This window comes from Siniperca chuatsi, linkage group LG15 (genome assembly GCF_020085105.1).
Source record: "Siniperca chuatsi isolate FFG_IHB_CAS linkage group LG15, ASM2008510v1, whole genome shotgun sequence".
NCBI lineage: Eukaryota > Metazoa > Chordata > Actinopteri > Centrarchiformes > Sinipercidae > Siniperca > Siniperca chuatsi.
In genome coordinates this window covers 7,693,367-7,720,230 of record NC_058056.1, presented here as the reverse complement: position 1 = coordinate 7,720,230, position 26,864 = coordinate 7,693,367, and the positions used below count along the sequence as shown (strand labels likewise).

Below are 26,864 nucleotides of genomic sequence, written 5' to 3'. Positions count from 1 at the left end.
TGTAAGAAGCTAGAATGTTTGCTTTATTAAAATTGTTTTGAACTTTACACTTATAAAAAGCTTTTCAAAATACAGTATTTCTTGTCCTGAGTAGGAAGATCTCATATATGCTTGGCTTGTGCTGTCCTATCTAATGACACTACATTTTTTTCCCCTCATACAGTATGAAACTTCCTTGGTCTCTGCTCTCACTACAACTTGTAGCAGATGTGCAGTCACTGGAATGTTATTAAAAGAAATGTGTGGGTTTAATACGGAGGTAAAAACATTTAAAGGGGTCAGTATTACAAAAGCTGCCTCATAACCGTTGTTACCTGTCAGTTTTGGTTTTCAGTCCTGGCTGTGTCCACAATAACCCAGTAATCTCTGGTGAACAGAGCTGGCAGACACATGAATGAATTGCAGGTTTACAGAACAGCCAGTGAGCCTTTAGGATCCAACTTTAAAGCTTATTCTTCTTTCTTGGACCTGCTGCGGTGTCTCTGGTAGTAGAGCACAGTGAGAAGCACCCACATGTTGAGCAGAGTCATGACGATGAACCGCACCAGAACTGTGACAAAGAGATTTTATTAGATTCGAGATGGATACTAATGCATAGGAACTTAATAGGGATTCAGACACGCTATCATCCGGATATCGTTTTTGAAGTTGAGGATCTGCAAGTTAAATGGTGCTAAGGTGTCTATTCCGCTACTTCCTTCCTGTTAAATACGTACATTTGGCCTGAATATTGGCTATTATCAATTAGCAGATTCTCAAAATGCTATTTCTCTTTCAGCAGCCTGGTTCACTTCCCCTTCAATCAGTACTGACTGAGTACTTTCTTATGTTGTATAGAAATATTTTGCCTTTGGATGCATGGAGGGATTAGTGAACGAGCCTCTGTTTTTTAGTGACTGTTAACATTTCTTGTTGAAAAGTCACACAGCTCAGTTAAAAGTAGGGGTTATCCTGATCGTCCACAAAGACACACAAAACGTCCACAGAAAGACACAGAACTACAAAGAGACACAAAGCGGCCACACAGAGACACAGAACAACTACGAAGAGACACAAACCAGCCACAAAGACGGAAAGCAGCATCTCTTTCAGTCTGGGTGTTTTGCTCCTTTGTAGCAGGGGTGGGGGGCCTTTTACATGTCTGTGCCCAGGGGCCCATCGTCTCGTAATTCAGCCATGCTTTGCATGCATTTTTACTGCATTTTCTCCCTTGAAAGCCTGTTACAGCTACAAGCCTCTTCCCAAATAAGGTTTTAAAAGCTCATTTTCCAAAACAACATTTGCCTGGGGAGAACACAAGCATCCATTTTGACCATTCACGTGGTATATACACTACTGACTGAGCACCCAGAAGCTTCCCTCTTATGGAATTTCACTCCTGTCCCTCTCACACACCAGGTTTCCTCATAGCAAAGCCTCCAGACCACAAAAATAAAAATCCTTTACTAATTTAAAACTTGATAGTTATTTAGAAAACAAATCTTTCTGAAGAGCTCCCTCTGAAATGTTTATTTGAGATCATAAATTCCTATCTGGGATACGACACATGCCACAGACATTTGTAATTCAGTCTGACTTACCCTGCATGTCTCCAGTTGTCACTGTGGTGGTGTAAATCCGTGCTGAAACAAAGAGGAAGCTGAGTTAATGACATCCTCTTTAGCCAAGAGAGCGTCTAATATTTAATTAATGAAGCGCAGAATTGCTAATTTATTAAATTAGGAGCAGAGTAAATAGTCGAATACATATTCATGAAGTGAAACACGACAGTAACAGTACTTTAGGGAGGAGAAGAAATCTCAGAAATTTGTGAAGCATTAGGAACGCTAAACATGAGGCTGAGACAGACAAGAGGATGATACTGGCTTTTATTTGAAGAGTGGAGATCAGCCTTTTGGATCAACATTTATTGTGTCGCAATTCAAGACTACTCTTGAACATTTATAAGACTTCATTAACCTGAACTAAGTGAGTCTAATGAGACATTTCCCCAAGATTTCACTCAATTATACCATTAATGAGCTACTTATTGTGGGGTCCGTACATGACTTTGTTATTATCAATATGGGTTTTAGTGACCAGACCGTGATCACAAGCTTGAACATGTGAGAGGCGTCTGAGCCCACTTATTAGAAGAATTATTACCCAGCTCTGCAGTTCCCCTGATCTAAGTAGCATTTTAGCATCTTTCAGCTCATTGTTTTGGTTCACTCTAACCGCTCTTATTTGCGCAGTTTTCAGCAGTTTTCGGTGTTAAAACTGTAGAAACCCACCGTATGCTACCTGTCCACCAATAATGAGCAGACAAAGTTGAACGAGCGGGTGAACACAGTGGCGTATTTAAAAGCAAAGGAGCAAAACTGCACTAAAATGAGCGTGCATTATTCACTCTCATTTCATAGCGCAGTTTTGCTCTTTAGCTTTCTGGACATTATATTAAAAATAAAGAAGTTATTCCTGTTCTGAAGAATCAGTATCGGGCTTCCAAAACGACAAGGGTTGAGAAATACAACACGGCCGCTGGAAAACAAATGAAGCTGCAGCAGCATTAGCTAGAAAGATGCTTCTTTTTAAATTAGCTTCATCGTGAAAACAAAAGCTCTCTCCAAACAGTCCGGGCAGGGAGGGAATTTGAAGAAACCGGGAAAAGTAAAAGGCGCAACACACAGAGGACTATTGTGTCCATGTCCAGTACGTGATACTCACCTATGCATGTGTAGGTAGCCATAGCCCAGGAGAGGGCGCTAACCTGCCCAGAGTCCTTGGACCTCCACAGGCACTGGAGCTGGGCAAATTTACTGGCTGCACTGATGAATGTGCACAGGCTCTGAGGAGGGAGTGGAGGTCAAAAAGTGAAAAGTTTCTCTCTGTAGCCTGCAAAAGCTTCAAACTTTTATGGGGAAAGCAGTTGCAGGATCACTGCTCTCGCCCATTCACATGCAAAGATGCCTTTAGACACATTCATCTCATTAACCAACACGACCATTTGGCATTTATAAGGTCTGGGTGTCTTCTTGAAGATAAAACAGGTGCAATGAGGTCTGCAGAACTTTCTGTTCGAGTCTCCACCTCATTTCTCCTGACTGATGACGTGCCATCTCTTTGCTTACTCTGAGACATACTGTGACTTGTGATTGATGTTATACTGATTTATTACCATAGCCAAATCTATGATCCACTTCTCCACAGTGAGGAGCCTCCAACCTCCGACAAACCTGAACACATTGTGTTAAGGCAGTAGCACGTGACATACTGTAAAAAGGTATCAACAAAGGCCCGTGGGTCATTGATTTTCTTCAACGCCTAATGAACACTTTCGCATCCAGGACTATTTGAAAGTGATGAAAGGATACACCAAGGTGTAGATGAGGCTCTGCCGCAGGCTGCCGTTGTAGTGAAGAATCAGCAGCAGAAGAATGACATCTGAGGACGCAGGGCAGGTTATAACACCACTTCAGGGCACATGATCAATGGGGCTGCATGTTTCACAAGGCTGGGTTTGATTTCCATTTCAAAAGGGGCATATATATAAGTTTTTGTTGTTTTGTCTCATTAACTCACCCAGAAACTAATATTTCTGGTTTACGAAGCTCAAACTTGCTTTTTCCAGACACATAAAATATCTGAGCCCTCCACTGTTAAGATGTCGCTATTGGATCTGTCAGTAACAGGCCTCTTGGGGTGGATATGCTGCTCTAGAGACTTGAGTACAGTAGGAAGAGTGATGTTCTGTTATTGTGGTTCCCACTGGTTACAAATGGAGATCCATAAAGGTCACTGATGACTTAATGCCCCTTTCAATTGAGACCAAAGTCATTTGTTTCTACACTACATGATTACTGTGAACGTTCTTACATGACATCAGTTATTGCCCGCATCAACCATGTGGATGATCTATTGATTTTCTGTCAAACCCCTGTGTATAATATTAAACCATGGGCATACAATAGTCAATTTGTATTGGAGTGTGAGGCATTTAACACTGGGTGTGTTTGAAAATATAAACCAACTAAGGCCTGGCTTACTCTGACTCTGGCTCCAAAATTTGATTTGACAGAAAATTTTAAGAAATTGACACCTTTACTGACAAAATGAGAAATTGCACCTCTTAATAACGTAATTAATAACGTAAATGAACATATACTGTTTATTAAATTCACTCGTCACATAACCAGTACTGTATTCTGGTTGGTCATGAAATAAGTCTGTGTCTGAAATAAAGACAACTCACCTTGGGCAATGAGAATTGGATACTCCAGGTATGTTGGAGGTGGGTAGTCATAGTACATCTGGTACGTAACAAAAACAATGAACCTGTAAAACAGATGCTATCAGGTTATTGCATTGTATTGTAATGTTCAGTACGAAATCACAGAAGCAATGCTCAAGAGCAAATATGGCAAATTAGTTGTAGTCTTCAGCAAAACTATTTCTGAGACTCCACAGCTGAAGATCCTGTTTACCGAGCTAGCGTGCAGCTGGACGCATATGCTTACAGGCCGCTGGTGTGTGCAGATTTCTACGTGCAGGCAAGGCGAGGGCTGAGAAACTGATGCAAGGTGAAGTGGCCACGGTGATAAAACAATCAAAACGAAACACGAGTTAAAGCCGCGCAAGGCATTTTCACAAGTTCGTGGTGGCGAATGGCTGCCCCTATTCGACAACACCCCCCCAAATCCTGGAGGGCAGTGTCAGTACACTGCACAGAGCACGCTCGTGTTCACCCACCAGGCCAATATGCGAGTGATGTTTTATACAGTAAAGGGCTGAAAGGGAGAAAAAAGCTCTCTCGCTGACTTTTTTTTTTTAAACACTTACAAGGATTAATTAGTTTTATCGAGGTCTATCTGAACAAGGATTTGCCACATCACCAGATGCAGACAGGTTTGATCATGTTTGAGCGGTTTTTGTTCCCAGACAGGCTGGGAAGTGAGTTTTTAAAGCCGGAAATCTCTTAGCAACAGGTGAAGGCAATAACACCTGCCTAACTGCAGATACAATCAAAGCATTTTATACTACGGGGCAATAACATATTACTTATTGCACCGCTGAGATGTGGTCACATGTGAATGGAGATTCCCCCCCCCACCAGTGACAATGGCAACACCACAGATCCATCACCATCAGGGGGGACAGTGTGCATCTATGCCAATGCAGTACATATTCATAAAATGACTTTTCTTTTTACATAAACACTGTGCCCAGTGCAGCTTTAAGGCTTGGCTATTTCACTGCAGCATGCACAATGACCGCTCACCAACACAGTGGACACATTTAGGAGAGTGCAGCTACTGCCAGACACCGAGGACAGGCAGGACACTGAGAAATGATACAGCCTTACAGACAGGAAGCTGCTCAGCCCCACACTCAACATGATCCCAGTGGAACTTTTTTTTAAAAATTTTTTTTATAAAAGCCTGCAAAAACAAACAGTAGTTAGGCGATATCTTCACTAGTCCAACAGGAAATACTGTCTGTAAGCTTCTCAGTTGTGTGCCTCAAACCTCAGTCGCAGCCTCCTGGAGCCCAGCAAGTCCTGTTTCCAAATAAGGATTCTGTATAAGGATGTGCTCATGCATTTCCTTCATTTCCCCCGGCAAAGGCCAACAGTGGGGTAGCGATGGTGGTGGAGGAGCAATAATATCACTTTTAGAACGTTATATTAAAATAAAAGACAGGTGGTGGTTCAGATGCATGCCGAATTGACCATTATAGCTATATTAGGGATTCAGTGGCGGTTTCAGATCACGTTTAAGAACATGCGCGCCTTTACCAAGACCACAAAAAAAAAAAAACGCAAATTTAGAGTGGAGGCGTGGTTCTCTCCACAAGAGATGCGCCCGCTGAGGAACAGGAACACAACATCACATCAGTAATAACGTTACATAAGCATGGAATATTAGTGCGCTGCAGAGGCTACCTTATCACACTGGTCCCAATGAATGTCCCTTTCCCTCTACGGTGCGCACTTTACAGCTCGAATAACGGCATTGACGCCAAACTTGCTGAAATAAGTTCCACTAAAAAAAGTCACGTACCCGATCAACTCGAGGAGGAGGCTGTTGAGGCTGACTCCCGTCGTTGATTTCGCTCTCATCAGTACAAAAATCTGCGGGAACTTCAGCACCATGCACACAAACAGCGTGCTGAAATTAGCGACATGCAACAGCGTATCGGACTGCATCGTCTGGCAGGCGGACGTGACCAAATGTGAACTTTAACTTGTCAGATATCAAGAAGATTTTGCTCAAAGTTAGCAGCGCGCCGCTGCGATGTCACCAAAGGAGAGACGCATTCAGAAAAGACTTCCCGTGCGACGCTTTCAAAATAGAAGAGAGTAAATGCGTGTTTTGAAATCGTAACCAAAATATGTTTACGTTGTAAAATCCAAAAAAACCCAAAAAACTTTAAACATTCATTCTATTGCAAGTCTAAAAAGAGCTACTTTGCCTAAACTACACATGGATGCATAGAGCGATACGTTTTATTTTGAAGGCGAATTTGTTTGATTTCCTTTATTGTTCTGTGAGCTTGGTCAGCCAGCATCTTTTCTCACTTCCGCATACATCCTCTGGAAGCTGATTGGCTCGTTGTGCTCACAAATTAGAGCAAGTCGTTTGAAATCCTCATTACAGCGCGTGGGCTGTTTTTCTCTTCCTGCCTTCTCGTTTAAATGAGTCTGAATGCGTTTCAGCATTCAGCATTGAAACTACACTATTACTCAAATACTATGCTATAAGCAAACTCTCCACCTGGAATTATTTCAAATGTAGTCTGCTGTACTGATTACACATCTAGTACACTTTTAACAGAACACAATCAGTTCAGTACACCCAGACTTTAAAATGCACAATCTTTATTCCAGTCAGATAGACTTCGGATACAATTCCACAACACCCAGATCACAAAACCATCTGAAGATCAGTTTTTCTAATTCAGCGGGGACCAACATGTTTTTTTGAACAATAAAACCAATTTAACACCAAAATAAGATATATTTAGCAGCAGTAAGATTCTCTCTGAGTGCACTGGGTGAAATGTAGCGGTGATACAACCTTTCACTCATCCAAATTTGATCAGGTATCTTGTTAGATTATCACCTATCTGGTTAAATACCCGATGGAGCTCGGATGACGTGAATCTGATCTGCCAGTGTCTTCCCTCCTCACCTGTCTTTATCAGACAGCAAATACCTTTAAGTTTTGTACTGCTTGTGTGTGGCATACCCAGACCTATGAACAAACACAATTTCTGGACATAAAGTACAATATGATCAATGAAGGACTGCATATCTGGTAAATGTAGGATGGCAAACATCATTTATTTCTTACTCCTGACTCCTTACCTAATATGGCTTATAAGTAGATGTCTGTATTTTACTTAATATTCACTCTTCATTAAAATAGCAAAAAAAAACAACCCATAAAATCTAAACTCACTTAGGCTGAGCTATGGTGAGTGCCACTCCATGCCAAACCCGTCTAAGCTCCACATAAGGCCAGTACAATGGCAGCTTTGCAGAGTCCAGAGTAAAAAAACAAGACCTGATGGTGCAGAGGCCCAGATGTGAAGTGACTCGTCTTCAGAGCGGTCTAGCAGGGCAGCATCTCTGGATCCAGCTTGCGCTTGTGATGGCTTCCAAACCAGGGTAACAGCCTGTCCAATCTGACCAGTTCGACCCCCAGCGGAGTGGACAGTCTGCTGCCAAACATCTGGTTGGTGGTGTTGGGGACACCATCAGAGAAGAGCGACACGTAGCTGGGCGGAGGCTCCTCTGACTTCAGCTGCCCCTACAAACACACAGAGGGAAAGTCCCAGTCAGATGTTTGTTGGCAACAGTCGGCTGTATAAGCCTTGCAGATAAAGCTGACCTTAAATGAATCAGGGACAAAAGAGACTAAGTTATCCTGTAATCAGTTGGATGCTTTTTACAATACTGTCATCAACAATGATATTCCACTGAGTATTTAGACACGTTCACTTCAGGTTGATGCCATTAGAAAGAATTTAAAAAGGCGAGGGATAGTATTTTAGATGAAAGCTGCAGCATCAAACCTATTGCTGATGTTAAAAAAGTTCACATCATCGACCAGTTTGTAGTGTCAAAAAGTCGAATACTGCAGTTTTCCACGAACATTTTAACACTGTTGAGTGTCAGGCTGTTGGTGAAACATCGTGAAAAATGTTAGGGGATATGAATATATTCAGAGGTTTGGCACGGGAAGGGGAAAGGTGTAGATGAGAGGTTAATTCATCTCAACATTTGTGAATTGTACACATGTTGTCTTACCATCTGATCATATTTCCTGAGGAAGTCCCAGTTCTTCTCCCTGTGGGCCATAACATATTGGTTAAGTCTGCCATGACTTCAGCTGATTTAAGATTTTAGTTTGTTCTCAACATCACAGAAATGAAGTCTGCTCATATCCCCAGACTCATTTTGACGGTTTAGTGGCAGGTGGCTTACAGAACAGTTTGATTGTCTGCTAAAGTCATACCCACCATTCCCGCACTCCTCTCCTTTCACTCCATACCAGCTCTCTCCACACTCGGTCCTGTTGAACGGGATCACTCCTGTCCGGTTTCAGCTCCGCGGACACCGCGTCTCCTTTGGCGTAGCGCGTCCTGTCCGCTGGTGGCCGGGTCGCCACCGGCCTGGTCCCGCTGTTTGGGTCCGGTAACCGGTAGCCAGCGGAGGATACGCGCCTAACGTTGTTCAAGTCCATTGTTCAAGTGAATTCTTGAAAGGAAGTGAGCGGAGTGTGCGTAGAGAAATCACTGCCAGTATACTGCCGTTTTGTTTACGTTTCCATGGAAACGGTGTTCAGGCAACTTGCTGTCTCCACCACTGGCGGTGGCTTGTTGCTTACTGTCAGTCATTTTTGTTATTAATGTCCAGAGGTATCTTAATTTTAAATTTAGCTGAAGAGCTATTTTCACCAGCTACAACCACTAAACCCCCCCCCAATCACTCATCACTCATGCTGACACACACACACACACACACACACACACACTTATACACACACAAGTGATAGGTGTTTGGGAAAGGATGAATGGCTCTGAGCAGATCCAAGCTTGAACCAGCGAGGCTTATGCCAACCACCAAAGGGCAAGGTCTTAGACGGAGGCAGCTACAGGTGCCGGGGGCTCTCCAGGTTCAATAAAAACTAGCATCCATCAGTGAAAGTGCACTGAATGTGTCCTTTCTGACTGACATTCAAGTCCAGCATCCCACATTGCTGCCCCTGGGAAATTACCTCCTGCAGAATGGGAAGATGGGTCGTGTCACTGTGTGTGGACTTAGCCCCCCAGACCGTGGCAGTAAATGATAAAGGAGGTGTTGGACTTAAAATGATCCCCATGTACAATCCACCTCTGTTCCACCTTGCTATACTTGCAAATATGACATTGCATTTTCTGTTTCAGAGTTCCTGTTGGTTATTTGGGTACATATGCCCGATCATATCCAGTGGAACAGTCCTCTGTCTAAGATGAGTAATTGTGAATTTTAAAATAAGAAATGTAGGCATACTTGTAAAGAAATGGGTTCATTTTAAAGATAATACGCATATTTCAGGATTTTGGAAATTGTTTTTGAAAATTTAAAAATATTCGAAATAAAATTTAATCTGAAATGCTGATGTTTATAAAGAGTGTGCATTGTAGTACCTTTATTTTTAAGACCGGAAAACTACAATAAACGCTTTTATTCTGAAACAGGATGTACCTTAGCTATGTAGTTTACAGTAAGAATTGACGGAAATTAAATCCGCCACTGGCTTTCTAGTCATTTTCCTCATGAACGAATTGAAACGAGCAGCAAGGTCAAGGTAACGGAAATGTGTTGTATGTACCGTTAGCTAAACAGGACATTTATTGTTTTTACTAGTCGTAAAGTGCATTTTAAGCAGGTAGAATACTTGGCCCAGTATTTGTGCTAGATAACATTACCTGAGGAGCTAACGTAAGTGAACATTAAAGAGAAGGCACTTCATCTCTCTTGGCAACTTTTTCTACAACGCATGATCATCAGATCTGTGGCTGCTAACTGCTTATGTTTACCAGGCATGGACAAAAACAAAACAAAAACAAACAAACCCCGATATAGTATAGCTGTCTCTAAGCACGAGCCGGCTTTTTAACATATGCTAGCCGGCTAACCGTTTACGGTCAGCTCTCTAATGTTTGGTTAAATAAAAGATGTGTTAATACCCGAAATAAATGAAATAAGTGTTTTGACATTAGATAAGCTAACATAGCTTCAGCTGCCTTCAGCGCTACACACCTGTGAGACGAGGGAGTGGTCACTGCTGAGTATGTTTACCTCTTCGGCTGTAATCATTTAGTTAACGCTAGCTAAAGCTAGGCTGATGCAGGAAACAGCCAGCCTAAAGTGTATAATAGGCAGCCCAACATAAATCAGCTATCAAACAACCCAATGTTTGTTACTAAGTTGTGTAGTAGTTATATTTCTGTGGAGCAATATTTGTGTAGCATAACTATTTGTGAATAACTTAAAAAAAAATAGTTTTTGGCTGTAAATTAGTGGGATGCACACAGGTGTTTTTCAGTTATTCAGCTTGATCAGACCTCTCCTCACAAAACCAAGACCCCACAGTACAACATTGTGGTTTAATCAGTGGCATACAACTGAGCGTGATTTGAATTTTGTATTTAATCCACATAATGAACTATGATTCTAAGGGAATGTCTGTGTGCACTGTCACAATCGCACAACAAACTTTGGTGTTGTAATGATGTCGTGTTCAGTGAGGCATTTACAATCAAAGATTCACATACACTGCAGTCAGACAAAACGGGTGGTTTGCGTGTCTGGAATAAGTAGTCATAAAGCGATGTGTGCCAAAATGTTCTGAGTTATCAGCTTGAAATATTACAGCCACAGTGTTGTCTCTTCATTAGCTGTGAGGATGGGAGCAGGGTGACATCATGGGTCAGACAAACAAGGAGAGGCTTATTGCAGAAGTAGGCCACAGTCCCAAGTCACACTGCAAAATCCTAATCTCTAGAAAGCCAGTCAGTGACCTCGGAGAGGCATAAGGAATTTCTCATCCCACACTAAGTCCATGCTGAACAGCTGACTAAAATGATAGAGCAGTTCAGGTATTAGAAAGAATGAAATCTAGTTCATGCTTGTTTTTTGTCTTGGTGTGTGATAAATGTAGTTTAAAGCAAAAAAACATATTTTAAATGCATGCACTTAGTGACCACTTAGCTGGCATTTTCCTGTTTTCCGTAGGGAAATGGAGACTGCATGGTGAACGATTACATTATTGACAAAATACTGTCTCCTCACCTATTATAACATCCTCCTGCAGTCCTTTATTCTATAAAGTTAACTGGAAAACACCTAGTCAGCTCTTGATTAGTGTAACAGACAGTTTTAAATCATTGTCTTACGTACTTTACACTGTCATGTGCAGGACACATGGATCCACGAAAACCTGAACTGACCCTGGATTTCTATTGAAAGTTGTCAGATGCAGTATGTTGTCCGTATTGGTTTAATTGGTATTCATGAGAAGTTCTACTGTTATTATCTATATCTCATACCAATACAGCTAGCCCTCACACAGCAATTTTAATTAAAAATAAGATTATATAGCCTTGCCTGCAAAGGCAACCCTTACTCTGGTAATATATTTTCACATTGACATTTTGACTGCGCATGAAGTTGTAATCATCCCTATTTGGCAAAAAAAACAACAACTTTACAAGGCCATGTGGTAATAAACCTAACAGGTTTCAATGTCTTTTGTATGATATAATCTTGAATTTCTGTGGATTTTTAACATGTAACAGTTTCCCCTTTTACATACCAAAAAAAATCCAAAATGACCTGAAATCCAACTGAACGCAGATTAAAAACTGTTTTAGCAATAATAATAATGTTTTGTTAGCCCTTTACCCAAGGTTTGGAGTCAATTAAATAGTCAGATATGAAGTGAGAAGTACAATAGACTATTTTTAATTTTATTTTGACATGTCACAATAGGAAGCACAGGTGTAAATAATAAGATGAATGATGCCATTTAGCTGCTTCAGTTCCAGGGTCCTGGTATTGTGCATGCTGGCTCACTGTCACGCATTCATGGTTCTCTGGGGCAACTGAATAGAACAAAGCCATCGTTAATGTTATTAGTTAGTAGGTTACTATGACAATCAAAATGTCTGCTGCGAAAAAGGCCGATTACCGGCCCCACTGCTCTTCTCTTCCTGCAATATTTTCTACAAATATGCATAGTTCTGTTGGAGGCTGCATCCTACTGTTTAGCTTAAATTAGTTTTTTGTCATATTGAAACCCCATTATATTGGTACCCCGAATGGAGAAAAGTGTTTTTTTTTTTTTTTTGCGTAGAGGTCACAGGTGAGGTACAGCTACACCTTCTCCTCTGGAGCTGGTAGTCTCTTGCCTATGGGTGCTTTAGCAAGGTGGATGGGTGCTGTCTAGGGGAATTTTACACTGGCCTTTACGGGGGGAAGGACAGTCGTCCTAATCACAACCACCACTTTGCTGCCCTTTTTACGCTGTGTTTGTTTGGACTGTCACCCTACAGCCACATTCTCTGCATTGTGGGTCTTATGGTTGATTAGTCAGATGAGGTGGCTGTGGGGTCAGCAGTGCACATGACTGGAAAGTGAGAGTGACATTCCAGCCGGGGAGAGTCGGAACACCATGCCTTGAAAGTGTGCAGGCTGTAAATAGCCACTGGACCTGGGAGTCAGGGGATCAACAGGGTATAACCAGAGGGGGTGTTTTTATTGGAGATTGAGGAGGGGACTGTCCATGTGCTTGGGAGTTATTTTGGGAAGCAGCTTGGTTAGATGTTCCGCTGGACCCAGTCTGTGTCTCTTGATTTTAGCTTAGCTGGACTGGGAAGCTCTCATGGAGATCAACAAGAAAGAGGATAAAGGAGAAGATGACAGTGAGTGTTGGTTGGTTTTGAAGCTTTAAGGCTCAGTGTTGCCTTTCCAGCCTTAGGCCTGTGTGTGTTTGTGTGTGCTTGTAGTTCAACCTCTTGAGGTTTCTGTCCTTTTCCACAGACTCCCGTTTTCCTTTTTTAATGTCAGTGTTTCAAAATTAGGCTACTAGTTAAGCAAATGTTCACCATAAACCTTCGCCATTTTTGGCTTAAAGTCTTTAGGAAAACTAAAACTCAAGCTTTGTTTTTTTTGGCAGTAGAAATATTCTTTGAGCAAAATTCAGACTTCCTCCGTCTCTAATCCTTAGACCTATATATCAGATTATCTTGTTGGTTTGGCACTTTAGATGTGTCTTTTCCTATAATTCTCATATATTTACCATACTGCAAATTATCACATTATACCTCGGTAGGTATGTATGTGTGTATGTCACTCTCCCTTTTGAATAAAAATGCTAGAGAGTGCACAATATCACATTACAATATGATAATAATGGCAGTACTGATTGACCTGTACTGTGTAATAGCTGCAACTTTTAGTGCTCCACTTGAATTCTGCAGTAATACTACAGACTCAGAGGAGGATGAGAAGAATATCACACTAATGTGAACGATATTAAGGCTGTTGGTACTGTGATATTTTACTGCCTATATATTTGTGTCTAACCAGTATATTCCACCTTGAAATTTAATCGGACCCAATTTTCGGAGTAACAAACAGTACTAGGCCCCCTTAAAATTGAGAAGCTCGTTGTTTTAGTGAGATGGTGCCAGATCAACTGAAAGCTTCAGTGAAGTCATGTCTCCTCATAAAAGATGTGGCGTTCTCGCCGCTTTGCTGAGATTAGACCTACTTGTGTTCTCAGAATAGGACTTCTAATATTGTTCTTGCCACAGGCCCTGAGGGGGAGATGACAAAGGAGGATGTTTCGGAGCCTGTCCAGGGAGACACTGTGCTGGGCTGGGCCTCTTCCCATCAGCGTCCGGTTATCCACCAGGTGGCCTCTGCACCCATGCCCAGTGACTGTGGTGAGGATCCACACACATGCACACATTCAATACACAGGCCTCTGCACAGTGGCGCTTTGTGACATTTCAGGCTAATCAACACCCTCGCTGCAGTACTGAAAAGATTGGATACAAACAGCTCTATGACTCTATCAGTATCTGCAGTTGAAATAATGATCAGCCGATGACATATTAAAAACTTTATCAAGGAGTTATGATTGTTGAGCATTTGATCAGTGCACGACTAGACAAGTCTAATCAAGGTTCAAGCAATAATAATCGTGTCTGAAATAATGATGATGATCCTGACGGGACGAGAGATTGAACTCGCACTCAATAACTTTGCTGACTGATGATTCCAGTTTTATGGTGGTAGATATCTATTTCTTGCTCATCTCATTTATTATTATAATCATATCATGGCAAAATTTTTAATATTGTGAATAGTTAAATATAATTTTTGATGACTGTCACATTTCTTACAGATTGATTTTTGCAACATCTGATTTTTAAATAGAATTTGTTAGTTCCAGTTTTACTTTTTGTTGTCTCATGTAGGCCAGTGTGTTTGACAGAAAGTGTACAACTTAACAAATGATTGATCTATTCCTAAACAGGTAACATGATATCAGTTGATTTTGAAATGGAGTGGAGTGCTGGCATAAAATGTGTTTTTTCATCCCAGAATATCATGAATGAAATCATGTGGTCATTAATCAGCATATAGGGCTCTTCAATTGAGTCCCCTTATATATAATACAGTCAGTAAAGCAAATGCAGAAGGTTTACACTGGCTAAATTATAAGTGTTGGCATTCACTGTGAAAGGCCAAGCTTATTTGTTTTCAGCCTCAGTCGAGTTCTCTAATGCTTCATTTGGTTCACAGCATGCCATCCAATGTCACATCTGATTTCATTCGCCTCTGCAAGCACAGCAAGGGCATTTCCCAAGATTAGTAATTTGATTGAATCGATTGAACAGTCTGTTGCAGAAAGTTAATGTATGTCTGTGCTGCAGAGTTTCACACATGCTCTCTACACATCCATATACAGGTGAAGAAAGAGCGTGAAGCTTTGGATTCCCAGTTCCACTTAAAAGGTGAATTATGTTACAGTTAAAATTGATCTCTGTCAATTTCTGTCCCTCTCACCGCCTCCAGAGTTCTCCTTCTTTGACCCCAGTGAGCCGCAGTGCAAGGAGGTTCTTCTGGATCCCAGCACCACCATACCAGAGCTGTTTGCGGTCCTCAGGCAGTGGGTGCCCCAGGTTCAGAAGAACATTGACCTCATCGGCAATGAGGTGACGCCATCCAGCATTTTTCACTTTCAGTGTGCTTCGATATTGTTTAATTACATTACCAGTACAAATCTCAGTTTTTTGGTTGTTGGTTGAGGCCCTGCCAACCCACCCCAAACCACCTCCACCCAGAGTTACACAAAGTAGCTGCAATGCAGTTAGTTGCGCAGGGAAGCACTTGTCTCAAGGGTAAAAGCAGGCGATTATTTTCTCTCTCACTCAGTTAATAACGGCTACCCGTGAGAAATAAACCTCGTACCTTCATACCTCGTTTTGATGTTAGTTTACGCAACAATTCTTATCCAAATTTACAGATGAGCAGAGTTACGAGAGGCCCAGCTTACTTGTCATTCATCAGATCAGTGCCCTCGAGTTTCACTTTATAGCCTATTATGGGAGTGTTCTGCACAGTGACACGAGTGGTCCTTAGTGACACACTGCACATCTTGTCTTTGCGCAGATCCTAAAGAGAGGCTGTGGTGTGAATGATCGAGATGGTCTGACAGATATGAGCCTCCTGCACTACTGCTGCAAGGCCGGGGCCCCGGGCATCGGTTAGTATTGACAGGGGTGTTGAATAAACACTCTCAACTCTACTGTAAATGTGTATGCACATCTCCTCTGCTTTGTCTGCGTGTTAGTTAAGTTTATCTTGCTACTGTGACCTCTGAACATAATCCTGTGTGACTCGGTAAGCACTGCTATTCATCAGTACTACTCCTTAAACACAGTCTTTGGAGCTGACATACGGTTTGTTATTACACCCCCCCCCCGCCACAACGCACACATACCTGTATCCCTCCTCTGTTCCCCAGGTGATGCAGAGACAGCAGCCAGCTTTGCCCGCCGGCTCCTTGCCCTGGGTGCTGATACCAGCCTTCGCTCACGCTGGACTAACATGAGGGCCCTGCACTACGCTGCCTACTTCGACGTGCCCCAGCTTATCCGGGTGGTGTTGCAGGCCTCCCAGCCTGGAGGTGAGAGCAGAGCTGCAGTCAGACGAGAGAGGGGGAAGGTTGCCTTCACAGTCTGTACAGGGCAAACATTTCTATTTTTATAACCAACTGCAGTGGGGATTAAGGCCTTTTAGTAATTTATCTTATTTCAGAGTTGCCACTTTATTAGGTACACCCACAGAAGCTACGTTCAGTACAACCCAATACAACATCCCTGCAATGCAGCCTAACTTTATGCAGCTTATCATATTCAGTTTTTGTTGTAGGTGTCCGTCAGAGAGGCGTTGATTCTACTTTATGGAGGCTGTAGTTTGAGTTGTTGTTGCATTATGTGGTAAGGTTTTTCACCCCGCTTTTATGTCAGCGGATTGCTCTGGTTATAGGTGTACCTACTGGTAACTCATACAATGATGACAGACAATGATGTTGCAGTGTGGATATATTTGGACAGTGGCAGCAGGAGCTTACTGCAGATTGATTATATTTATTTTACCGTTAATGGTTGCTGGAGCTAAGATGGAACGAAGAATTTGGGAAAAGCATTGTACGCTGCAGTCTGTCTTGAAGAAGGTCCCTGACCAAAAGCGTACCTCAGTAAATGAATATTACATTACACATAAGTACGGACAAATTACTGCACAGCATACAAAGCTGTTTAGGTTTTTGTGTTTGTTGAAGCACATGCCTAATGTTTAAAATGTAGTTTTATGTTATTTTTTAGTAGCTAGTTTCCCGTATTGATCATATTTTGGCGAGCTGCTCAGGTAATTTTTTTGTTATAGATTATATTTTGGATACTGTGATGCACTAAATGTATACATAGTCTACATACACATTAAGACCAACGCCGTCTTAGTGAGCCTGTGAGCCTTACTGTGCCTGCGATACAGCATATGATATGAGCTGTGCTGCTAAAAAACAGCTTTTACAGAATTTACTGACCATCATAAGTCATGTAGTATACACATTTATAAATTACAATCCCAGTTTTGCATTGAATATCCGAATTCTGCCTTTTATAACAAAATAACACATTTGTAGTGAGATCAAATGTTCAGATTCCCTTGTGGTTATATGTCAGTGGTTATTGACTGTGAAAACGGAACTCTTTAGTATACATGTTCTGCTAGTAAATGAGTCTTGCTACTGAACAACAAGAGCTAATTAAGTTGTGAATGAGTATTGTGGTAAACTAATGAGAGAGGGCAACATCACAGACCCTGAGTGGTCACAGCATGCATATATAAATTCCCAGAGAGACCAGCAAAATAGAAGTCCCTGTTCACTACAGTTGTGGACCACCTTCGGCCCTGATAACAGCTGCCAGATGCTGTAGCTATGATTCCCAGATGCAGGTTTGCTGAGTTATCTGGATAACTGAAGTCTTTTTTTTTTTACATCAGTCCATGTTCCAGTTTTGAGGAGGTTCTGGGTTTTACTCAGCAAATTTAAGTTAACTGTAAACTCAGTAAACGTGATTCATGGACAAACCCCCTGTGTTGTCCCAACTTCTTTCATGTTAATTTACCAAGGTCTCTTTGTGTTGTGGTCCATTCATTATACATCTTTGAGATTTAGGTCTTTACAAAAGCCTAACAACTCCCCTGTCATGGCAGTGCTTAAACCTCCCAGCACCCACGATCATGTCAAATCAAGTCTGGCAAATCTTGTTTTAAGTCTATTCTCAGTAGTCTGTTCAAACAAACATGGAGTGTTTCCAATTCAGTTTTCCTGGCGACTCAAAAAATACACAACAATCCCACAGAATTTGTAATCCCATGACAATGTTAATACCAATCTCTCCTGATTGACTTTATTTTTTTTTTTTTTTGTAGAGGTAGATGCCACCTGTAGTGACTTTGACTTTGGCACCGCCCTACACATTGCTGCGTCCAACCTGTGCATGTCAGCTGTCAAATGTCTCTTGGAGCTGGGAGCCAACCCTGCTTTCAGAGTAAGTTGCATTGTTCTCTTACATACATTCACGCGCGAGTTTGACAAATTGAATCATTTCATCCAAACCATCCAAAAAATGATTACATTTAATCCTATACTCTAACTTAGTAACAGAGTGTTTCATTAGTCATTAAGATCAATCTGAGCTACTAAACAACCCTAAATCATTTCCCCCATCATTTTCCAATCTGGACTGAACCTTCACGAGAGCAGGAAGCGTTTCTCCTGACATCTCCTCACATTATGAGCAGTGCTGCTGCACTGTGGGCTCATTTAACTTGCGTAAAAGGTTCTGCTGTCTTTACCCCAGATAAGTATGCTCGTAACTTAAAAAAAAGATCCAGTATAGCAAAAACTCTGAGAGAATATCATGACACTCAATCACACTTAATGACACTATTTTTATTGCATCTTTCTCAAATATGAAAATAAAGTCGTTTTTCCTTGAGCAGCACTATCGATGCATTTCAGTTCAATCAAATGTGTTCAGGTTGCTTTGGTTTATTTATCACTTGTGTGACGCTCAATCCCGTCTAAGAAATGGATTATTCCATCTTTATTATAAATATATTTCAGTGTGGTAAGGTGTTCATATTTGTCTGTCCCCTACCTATATCTATAAAGGGTAACAAAATACAGTACTAAGATCTCGGGCCGCTAATGATTATTTGTATTATTGGTTATTCTCTCAAAAAGAGCGCAAGGTGACGTCATCAAATTGCTTGTTTTGTCCGACCAGCCATCCAAAACCCAAAAGTATTAGATTCATAACGATGTTAACTAAGAAAAGCAGCACTGAGGAACCTTGGTGTCATTTTTGACTCTGAGCTCAAATTTGAGCAGCAAATCAATGCTGTTGTTAAGAATAGTTTCTACCATCTTAGATCAATATCTAAATTGAAATCTATTCTTACTTTTAATGATATGGAGAAGGTTGTTCTTGCCTTTGTGTCTTCACGTTTGGATTATTGTAATGTATTGGATTTGGGTGTGAGTCAGGCTTCTCTCTCCCGTTTGCAGCTTGTTCAGAACTCAGCTGCTAGACTTTTAACAGGTACTAAGAAGAGAGAATACATTACTCCGGTTTTAATTAAACTACATTGGTTACCTATACGATACAGAATTCAATGCAAAGCACTGTTGTACTTTTTTAAGTCTCTGCATGGTCTAGCCCCTGAGTATGTTACTGATTTAATCAGCCGCTGTCAATCCAGCAGATATCTGCGCTCAAATGATCAGTTGCTGCTTGTGGTTCCACGTACGCGTTTAAAATGTAAAGGTGATCGGGCGTTTTCTGTTGCAGCTCCTAGGCTATGGAATGACCTTCCTCTGTCTCTAAAAACTTGTCCTTCATTGGGTGTTTTTCAGAGTGCGCTTAAAACTTATTTGTTTTCTTTAGCTTTTGACAATGCTTTGTAGGTGTGTATGTCATATGTTTGTTTTCTGTTTTTTCTGTTTCTTTTTTATATTTCGTGTACAGCACTTTGGTTCCACTTGTGGTGTTGCAAGTGCTTTATAAATAAAGTTGAGTTGAGTTAAGAAAAGCAGCAAATCCTCACATCTGAAACACATAAACCAGCAAATGGCTTTCTCAAAATGGTTGTTGATCAGTTTTCAATGAATCAATTAGTTGACTACTAAATCACGTCATAAAATGCAGTCCAATACAACACCACCACAAACTGCAGTCTTAAAAATGAAAAACGACCGTATAATTGAGTCTATACTTGTACTTCTCTGACACAGTCTCAACAAAAGCTGAACATTATAAACCTGTTTCATGGCTATTGGATTTCATTAGACTGTTGGTGTTCATGATATTGCTTCCGCCCCCTGCATTAGCTCACAGACGTCATCAATCAGAACTCCCTTGGAAATAGAAAATGTACTCCCACAATTTTTCCACCATCAAATTCACAAAGCATTTCTTATGTGATGTAATCCCAGGTCCTACTGCATTATGGAATTACATTGATTTGATGGAGAGTGCTGCAAAATAAGTCCTTATGCTCAGTTAAGAAATATAATAGATTGCAATGTTTTAGTTACTTTCTCAGGCCTCACATGTATTCCATTTCAGATATTCAGTGTTTTTTTGCGCATATTTCCTGTATTTGCATTTCCGGCATTTTCTGAATCAACTTGCTGATAACACCTAAAAGGCAATTGTTTGCAATACACATTTCCCAGACATGTTTTGAATAGATTTACCACTTGAGCATCTCTCACTGCTGTCTGCCTTGTGCCCGTCATTTAATGCCTTGGTTGAGGGATGTGCTGAACAGCCCTGAAGGATGCCCAGTAGATGGTGATGTGGCATCAAGACTGTCACAGCCTATACATTCTATTGAAAGTTTTTACCCACACTAGAAGTTGCATGTCTCAATGTGCCACTATTATTTTTTCAGATTCATTAAAGCTGTTTCTGAACAGAAATAGTGCTTGTTATCTGTATGCACTAATTTTCCCACTGGAGGTCACCAAAGCACTACACTCCATAATCCAATAATTTCCTTACTCAAAGATGAGTGCAGAGGATCTATATTTTTTTAGTGTGTGGATGCAAAGCTTGGAGGGCATGTAGACGCTGGTTGATATGAACCAGCCTGCTTTTTAACCCTTTTTATTTAGAGATCTTCTGGGTTAGATACATGGATGTTTGTTCCATTTTCCATTGAGGGGAGATTATTTTTTGTCTGCTTTATTAATTTAAGGTTTATCCAGTCTTTGCTGCTTCTAATTAGCCCTAGAGATATGTTGCATCTGTTTTTTGCAAGTTCTGAAATTGCTCTTCCTTTTTTTAAATCCTCTTCATAGTTTGAAAGGACCAATATGTTTGCTGTGACCCAACCAAATTCAGTTGAGGCATAGACCACTCATGTGGGTGAATCAAAGTCATAACATTGAGTAAACTAATTTGATAATTACTCAAGAGTAGACAAACAACACTTCATGTTGCCTGGAACAGGTATAACCACAGTCTTTCTGAAGTTCAGTAGAAAATGTAGTTTAGTGAAAAAATAGTGCGTATTGCATCATATCTGACACCTTTGTCAGCACTATATAGCATTGGTATAGGCATGTGCATTGATTTATGATGTACTGGGATGCTTTACCTACCATATTGTGTCACTTGCATTTGAAAAATGTCAGTGGAGTAAGGCATGATACCAGAGCCAGAAATTCAGTTTAATCTCTTTTTCTTTTGAGGAAGGTCAGAGTTGGAAGTGGTTTAAAGGAGACACATTGTGCTCATTTCCAGCTGTATATTTTTATTCTGTGACTCCACTAGAGTAGCTTTGCCTGATTCACAGTTAAAAAAAAAAATCCTTATTTATCTTATACTGGCCTTTTATGCAGCCACTCAGTTCATCCTCTGCCTGAAATAAGCCATTTTAGCACCTGTCTATTTAAAGGTCCAATGTGTAACATTTTGAAGGACCTATTGGCAGAAATGGAATATAATATTTTACAAGTATGTTAGTGTATAATCACCTGAAAATAAGAATTGTTGTGTTCATTATCTTTTTAGAATAAGCCGGATATATCTACAGAGAGAGTAGGTCCCCTTCCACGGAGGTCATCATGTTGCACTGCCATGTTTTTACAGTAGCCCAGAAAGGACAAACCAAACACTGGCTCTAGATAGGGCCGTTCGCAATTTTCGTGTGTTTCACGGCCACCATAGTTTCTCCTACACTCTTGGAAGGGGAGGGTGATGCGAGCGGTATTCAAATGGGTGCAAACTGTATTTTCACGGCTAGATGCCACTAAATCCTACACACTGGACCTTTAAGGCCCCCTCCCTAAAAGCCCACTTTCTTCTGATTGGCCAACTTTCAGAATCCTGCTGAGGGGCAGCACCATGGATGTATAATAAGATCTGGATACGGCCCAGTGGCCACTCGCAGTTTTGCAGCGAAAATTTCCCCTGCGGCCCAAAAAGCATTTTCCCCATAGACACCATTATAAAAGAGATCTCTGTAAAACTGTTAGCTGTACAGTTAGCTGTGCAGCTAGCCGTTCTTTTAGCTGACTCTGCCTGGACTGGGAGCTCAGAGAACTGGGGGAGTGTTGGTGTTTACACTTCTAGTACTGAGCTAATTAGCTAATGGCAGCTAGCATTACAGTTAGCAGTTGTTAGCAGCTACTTTAGTAACAAGTAAAGCTATTGGTCCATCAGGAAACTCTGTAACATTAAATCACTGAGAGTTGAGGCAGAGAAGCCTGAGGACATCAGAGGGAAAACCAGAAAACTTGGGAAGGCTTTTTCTGTCTTGTAGCTTGCTAGCTCAGCGATGGAATGGTTGCACGGTGGGTCCGGGTGGGCCTTGCTAGGGGCATGGCTGTGGGCGGTGACTGTATAGTTGTGACATCACAACTTTAAGAAGTCCTGGTGGCTTGTTTTAAGGCACAGTTTCTGAATACAGGCTGTGTGCATTTCTCCGTGGATTGAGTGTTTTGATATTTTTACCTTATTTATATAGCACCTAGACCTGCTTTATAATAAAAAAAGACATGGGAATCACACTTTCTGCAATATAGGACCCTGAATTTGATATTTCTCTTCTCTGGCCCTGCAGAGAATCCTCACAACAAATCTTGGATTAGAGCAGTGGAAAGTTTTGAGGATGGAAAAATAAAAAATGTTGCTGGCCTTTCATGCTTCCCTTACCACATATCTTATGGCTTAATAGCTATGGCAACTCGTCATACTTTCCATGAGTAGCAAGTTGCTGTAGTGGATTTCTTACTTGATTGTTCCAGTTTCAGATTTGAAATGAGCCACTGTTGCAAGTCTGTTTGGTATGTGCCGGATTTTGGGTGGGTAGAGTGAAGTCATTCCCATCACGTTTTGCTGGCAGGTACAGCTCCTATGAACTGTATGCCAGTGTTTCAAGTGTTGTTGAAAACGTACAGGATGTTATAACTTTGTTTTATCTATTGGTTTAACTTACAAACTTAAGTTCTATCATTCATCATTTTTTGGAAAAAAAAATCAGCTTTTACTTAAAGTAGCTTCTTCTTGATTTCATAACTGTTCTTGAATTGAACTAAGATAGGTTAAGCTCACTGCTTGGTATACATTTAATCATCACACAGATAAAAATGCGGTTTGAGTTTAAATGTCTCTGGATAAAAAAATGTCCCAACTGCCACATCACTTACAGTACATGATTGATTGTGTTCAGAATACACTTATTTACCAGTTTATTACTGTACTTACTCCTGTATAACAACTGGTGTTAGTTTGAATTGCATTATATTGAGAGATGTTTCAAATATTCTGTCCGCTTCATGTATGTAAATGGTAGTGGACAAAACATTAGCAGTTCAGTACAACAGCAGAGCCTCAAAATAGACCACAGAGAGACCGCTTTCTGGCACAGTGTTGACAAAAACTGAACATTATAATTTCCACGAAGATAGGATTCTCTGCAGGGCTGCTGCTGTATTGCATCGTGTTAAATTGTACAGCTGTTCCTATACACTAACTAGGTAACTTGGTGTAAATATACACCTTGCAGAATCATGGGGCTCATTATGTGTTGTTAAAGGATAGGCTTGTTTGATAAGTTTATCTCAGTACAATACTCACATGCTATATGTACATTGAGAGAGTTACAGGCATATGGCAAATGGCATGCAATATTTTATTAGGATAGATAAATAATAATAATTAGAATCTATCCTTTAACTACTGTTGTAGACACAGTGTATGGCTGCTATGTAGTTGGCAAAAACATCTGCAACCTGTGTGTGACAGTTTTAAAAGAATGGTTCAGTGTGAGAGCTTGTCATCGTATTCCCTCGGGACACTTAAATGAAATGCACTGAAAGTGTCTAGAAGTGATTATTGTTCTGTTGAATACCCTACCTATCTGAAGCACAAGTGGAGAGATGAGCAGGTTGGATATTGGGAAAAAAAAAAAAAAAGCATAATTTCAAAACACTTTCTAAAACATAGAAAATCAACACTAAACTGAACATTGTTCAGGGAGTAGAGATAAGATTAAAGATTCTGTTAAGCCCAGCATCCTTGTTACAGGAATGATAACAGTGAACGTTTTGGTAATGGAAATAAAAATACAGGTTCTGTACTATTTGATGTCCTAGCAGTCTGTCGTCAGTGAGGTTGATACCACACTTGATATTTATCAACGTCGATCATTTAAATTACATATACTTGGCATGCTGGCAAATGAAAACATATTTTTGTTGGATTAAATTCACTTCTCATTCATACTTTTGTTATCACTCTTCTGTGCTTTTCCTGGTCTCTTCCAACAGAATGAAAAAGGGCTGCGCCCAGCAGACGTGGTGCCTGACCCCCTCGACATGCCCTTGGAGATGGCAGATGCAGCCGCCGTGGCCAAAGAGCTCCGGACTTTGCTGAGACAGGCTTTACCCAGACCCAGCTCCCCTCTGCCCCTCACACTGCAAGCCCAGTCACTTCCTGCTGTCTCCGAAAAGGCCAGGATACAGCTTGCCGCCATGGGAATCCGACTAGGTGACCGTGTGGTGATTGCTGGACAGAAGGTGTGTGGTAGGTCACTATCAAAAGGCAAGACCAATTCTAAGTATCTTGATTAATCCTTTAAATTGCAGCATTTTCAGTCTTACTTCTAGCTGGGCCAAGATTTTTCTGAAATATCCACCTTTTTTCATTTGCCATATCTCAAAGTGGTACACTAGTGGGAAGTTTCCCAACCCTCTAATTAGAATTCAATTCAAATGAGTGTACACTTCACTTCAGTTACAGGGAGAACCTCTGAAATAAACTGACTCCTAGCAGCAGTGTGTGAATGATGCATTTAAAGAAAAATAACCTATCTTTCAAAGAAAGCTGTAGTCAAGAACATGTGGTTATACTCTTGGTGTAATACAGGAATGTGAAATTAACTATAGGTCAGGCAGCGTTCAACCAATTTACAACTCAAATGGGCTTGCCTTTTACAGACAAAATAAATAATGCCACTACCTTTTCTGTTACCTTTTTTGTATATAGTAAATTTCAGTACTTACATTTGGAACATTTTCTATGTTTTATATCTTCCATCAGTTGGATTTTGTTTTTGACAATTTCACTATTTTTAAAACAGCTGTGCTGTATCCCTTAAGTTCCTCTGCTCCCATTAAATTTGAAACGGCACAGACAATAAATCCTAAAAAAGCCTTAGGATCCAAAATCCTAAAATATTTAATTTGGTCAATCTTTGGCAATCTTTCACTTTGAATAAGAAGGAAACAGTTATAATTTGTAAGTTTTTATCAGAAGTTGGTAGATTTTGAAATTTCATGTTTGAAAGAGGTTTCTTTTCGATGTAAAATAGGATGGCCTGTTAATGACCAAAATTACAACAATTTTAACAATTTATTTTATTTACCTTTTTTAATGATACATTAATGGAAATTAAAAAATAAAACTTATATGTCAGGCATTTGATGATATGCTGAAAGATAATGTTTTGAATATGCCAAATTATTGATTGTCACTTTTTTTAAATGAAGATGTAAAATGAAATTGGGACAAGGTGGAAGAGTGTGATGCGATGACCACTGGGTGCTGTAGATTTTTTGGGGGACAGGGCAGCTCTGGAATACAGCTGGGAAAAGCTTTTACCAGACATACCTACATGAACAAATTAAGGTTAGTCAGTGAATTCTATGTTCCTTATTGTTTAATGTTCACATAGTAGCCCAACTCTATTCTTTCATGTTGGGGCAGCTGGGGCTTAGAGGTAGAGCGGGTCGTCCACTAATCAGAAGAGCTAAAAACCACAGAAGTAGAAGAAAAAAAGGCTGTTTTTTCAGATAGGCCTAATCAACAAAGCTAATAATCAGTGTTAAGCAGCGATTATTACGTTCTACTAACTCGTGACAGAGCTCCAGACTAACCTTAAACTTTGGCAGCAGTGGTACCTGCATTTTTCATCAGGAGGGCTTAAGTGTGGGGAAGTTCATACTATTCCAATCCACCCCGCTCTGTACAGGAGCCACACCAGCCAGCATGAGTCACTGGTGCAGTGTCGAGGACATGATCCCTCACCAGCTTCCCATCCTACAAACCCGGAGCACCAAGCGAAGCTGAAAACATCCAAGCCGGGGATTGAACCCAAGTCCCTGCAGTTATCCACATTTTCACATTAACAATGTTTTTCTCTGTGTATCACTACAGAGACATTACAGGAGGGAGAGCAGTCTATTCACTAATGCGCACACAGCACAGATATAGTTATTCAGAGGCACAGAGCAGATTTTTATTGGCTTGTGCACATAAAATGGTTGGAGTTGAATTCTTGCCATGTCCTTTTTCAGAATTGGAAGAGAATACGCTGATCTTTTTCCCATGGGATTATTGATTTGAATTGATATATTTTACAAATACCTACTGTACTAACAATGGCACATAAAATTAAAAGTGCACAGCATAAATGGCCAGTAAACCAATAACATACAAAAGGGATTGATGCTCTATAAGCCTAGTGCCTGTAGCCACATCGCATCAGTGCCATGCAGCTGTGCAGAGGTTTATACTAAGCAAAGACAGAAGCTTTGGTTAATTGTTATACCATTCTTTCAGCCCTCAACCAAGAAAAAAATAGTTTCCAGTTGCTAAGCAACACCATTTTGGCATCCATCCAGCATTCAGGGTTATGTCTGACAGTTAATTCAGGCATATCATCAACATTTATCTGA

At 40.7% G+C, this 26,864-nt stretch overlaps 3 protein-coding genes across 6 annotated transcripts in view; 1 reads left to right on the top strand and 2 right to left on the bottom strand.

The window, feature by feature from the left end:
* Positions 1-2: 2 nt before the first annotated feature.
* slc66a3 (solute carrier family 66 member 3) lies at positions 3-6,320 on the bottom strand. The gene is made up of 7 exons (XM_044165638.1): positions 6,039-6,320; positions 4,232-4,314; positions 3,354-3,423; positions 3,158-3,215; positions 2,707-2,827; positions 1,581-1,622; positions 3-550 (listed from the first exon to the last, which is right to left on the bottom strand). Exons 1-7 carry the CDS (start codon positions 6,182-6,184, stop codon positions 450-452), a joined length of 621 nt encoding a protein of 206 aa, XP_044021573.1. The 5' UTR covers positions 6,185-6,320; the 3' UTR covers positions 3-449.
* A 519-nt stretch (positions 6,321-6,839) lies between these two features.
* lg15h2orf50 (linkage group 15 C2orf50 homolog) lies at positions 6,840-8,862 on the bottom strand. The gene is made up of 3 exons (XM_044165639.1): positions 8,503-8,862; positions 8,291-8,330; positions 6,840-7,790 (listed from the first exon to the last, which is right to left on the bottom strand). Exons 1-3 carry the CDS (start codon positions 8,724-8,726, stop codon positions 7,593-7,595), a joined length of 462 nt encoding a protein of 153 aa, XP_044021574.1. The 5' UTR covers positions 8,727-8,862; the 3' UTR covers positions 6,840-7,592.
* An 816-nt stretch (positions 8,863-9,678) lies between these two features.
* LOC122861383 (CAP-Gly domain-containing linker protein 4-like) overlaps positions 9,679-26,864 on the top strand; it is a 40,110-nt gene continuing 22,924 nt past the window's right edge. Inside the window, exons 1-8 of one of the 4 annotated variants that reach the window (XM_044165634.1) lie at positions 9,751-9,833; positions 12,889-12,951; positions 13,846-13,977; positions 15,116-15,255; positions 15,713-15,806; positions 16,068-16,229; positions 18,044-18,162; positions 24,456-24,704. In XM_044165634.1, the coding sequence (XP_044021569.1) occupies positions 12,912-12,951; positions 13,846-13,977; positions 15,116-15,255; positions 15,713-15,806; positions 16,068-16,229; positions 18,044-18,162; positions 24,456-24,704 (936 nt within the window). In that variant the 5' untranslated portion in view covers positions 9,751-9,833; positions 12,889-12,911. Of the gene's footprint in view, positions 9,834-12,888; positions 12,952-13,845; positions 13,978-15,115; positions 15,256-15,712; positions 15,807-16,067; positions 16,230-18,043; positions 18,163-24,455; positions 24,705-26,864 lie in introns of all 4 variants that reach the window. The other 3 variants (XM_044165636.1, XM_044165637.1, XM_044165635.1) reach the window with 3 other exon arrangements.

What these genes read in the sequence shown, in the direction of transcription:
- slc66a3 (XM_044165638.1), bottom strand. Translation starts at nt 6,184, where the DNA reads ATGCAGTCCGATACGCTGTTGCATGTCGCTAATTTCAGCACGCTGTTT. An exon ending in TCCAATTCTCATTGCCCAAG is followed by an intron (nt 3,424 to 4,231) that starts GTGAGTTGTCTT and finishes CTGCGTCCTCAG; the next exon opens with ATGTCATTCTTCTGCTGCTG. An exon ending in AGCCTCATCTACACCTTGGT is followed by an intron (nt 3,216 to 3,353) that starts GTATCCTTTCAT and finishes CAATGTGTTCAG; the next exon opens with GTTTGTCGGAGGTTGGAGGC.
- lg15h2orf50 (XM_044165639.1), bottom strand. Translation starts at nt 8,726, where the DNA reads ATGGACTTGAACAACGTTAGGCGCGTATCCTCCGCTGGCTACCGGTTA. An exon ending in AGGAGAGGAGTGCGGGAATG is followed by an intron (nt 8,331 to 8,502) that starts GTGGGTATGACT and finishes TATGGCCCACAG; the next exon opens with GGAGAAGAACTGGGACTTCC. An exon ending in TCAGGAAATATGATCAGATG is followed by an intron (nt 7,791 to 8,290) that starts GTAAGACAACAT and finishes GTGTGTTTGTAG; the next exon opens with GGGCAGCTGAAGTCAGAGGA.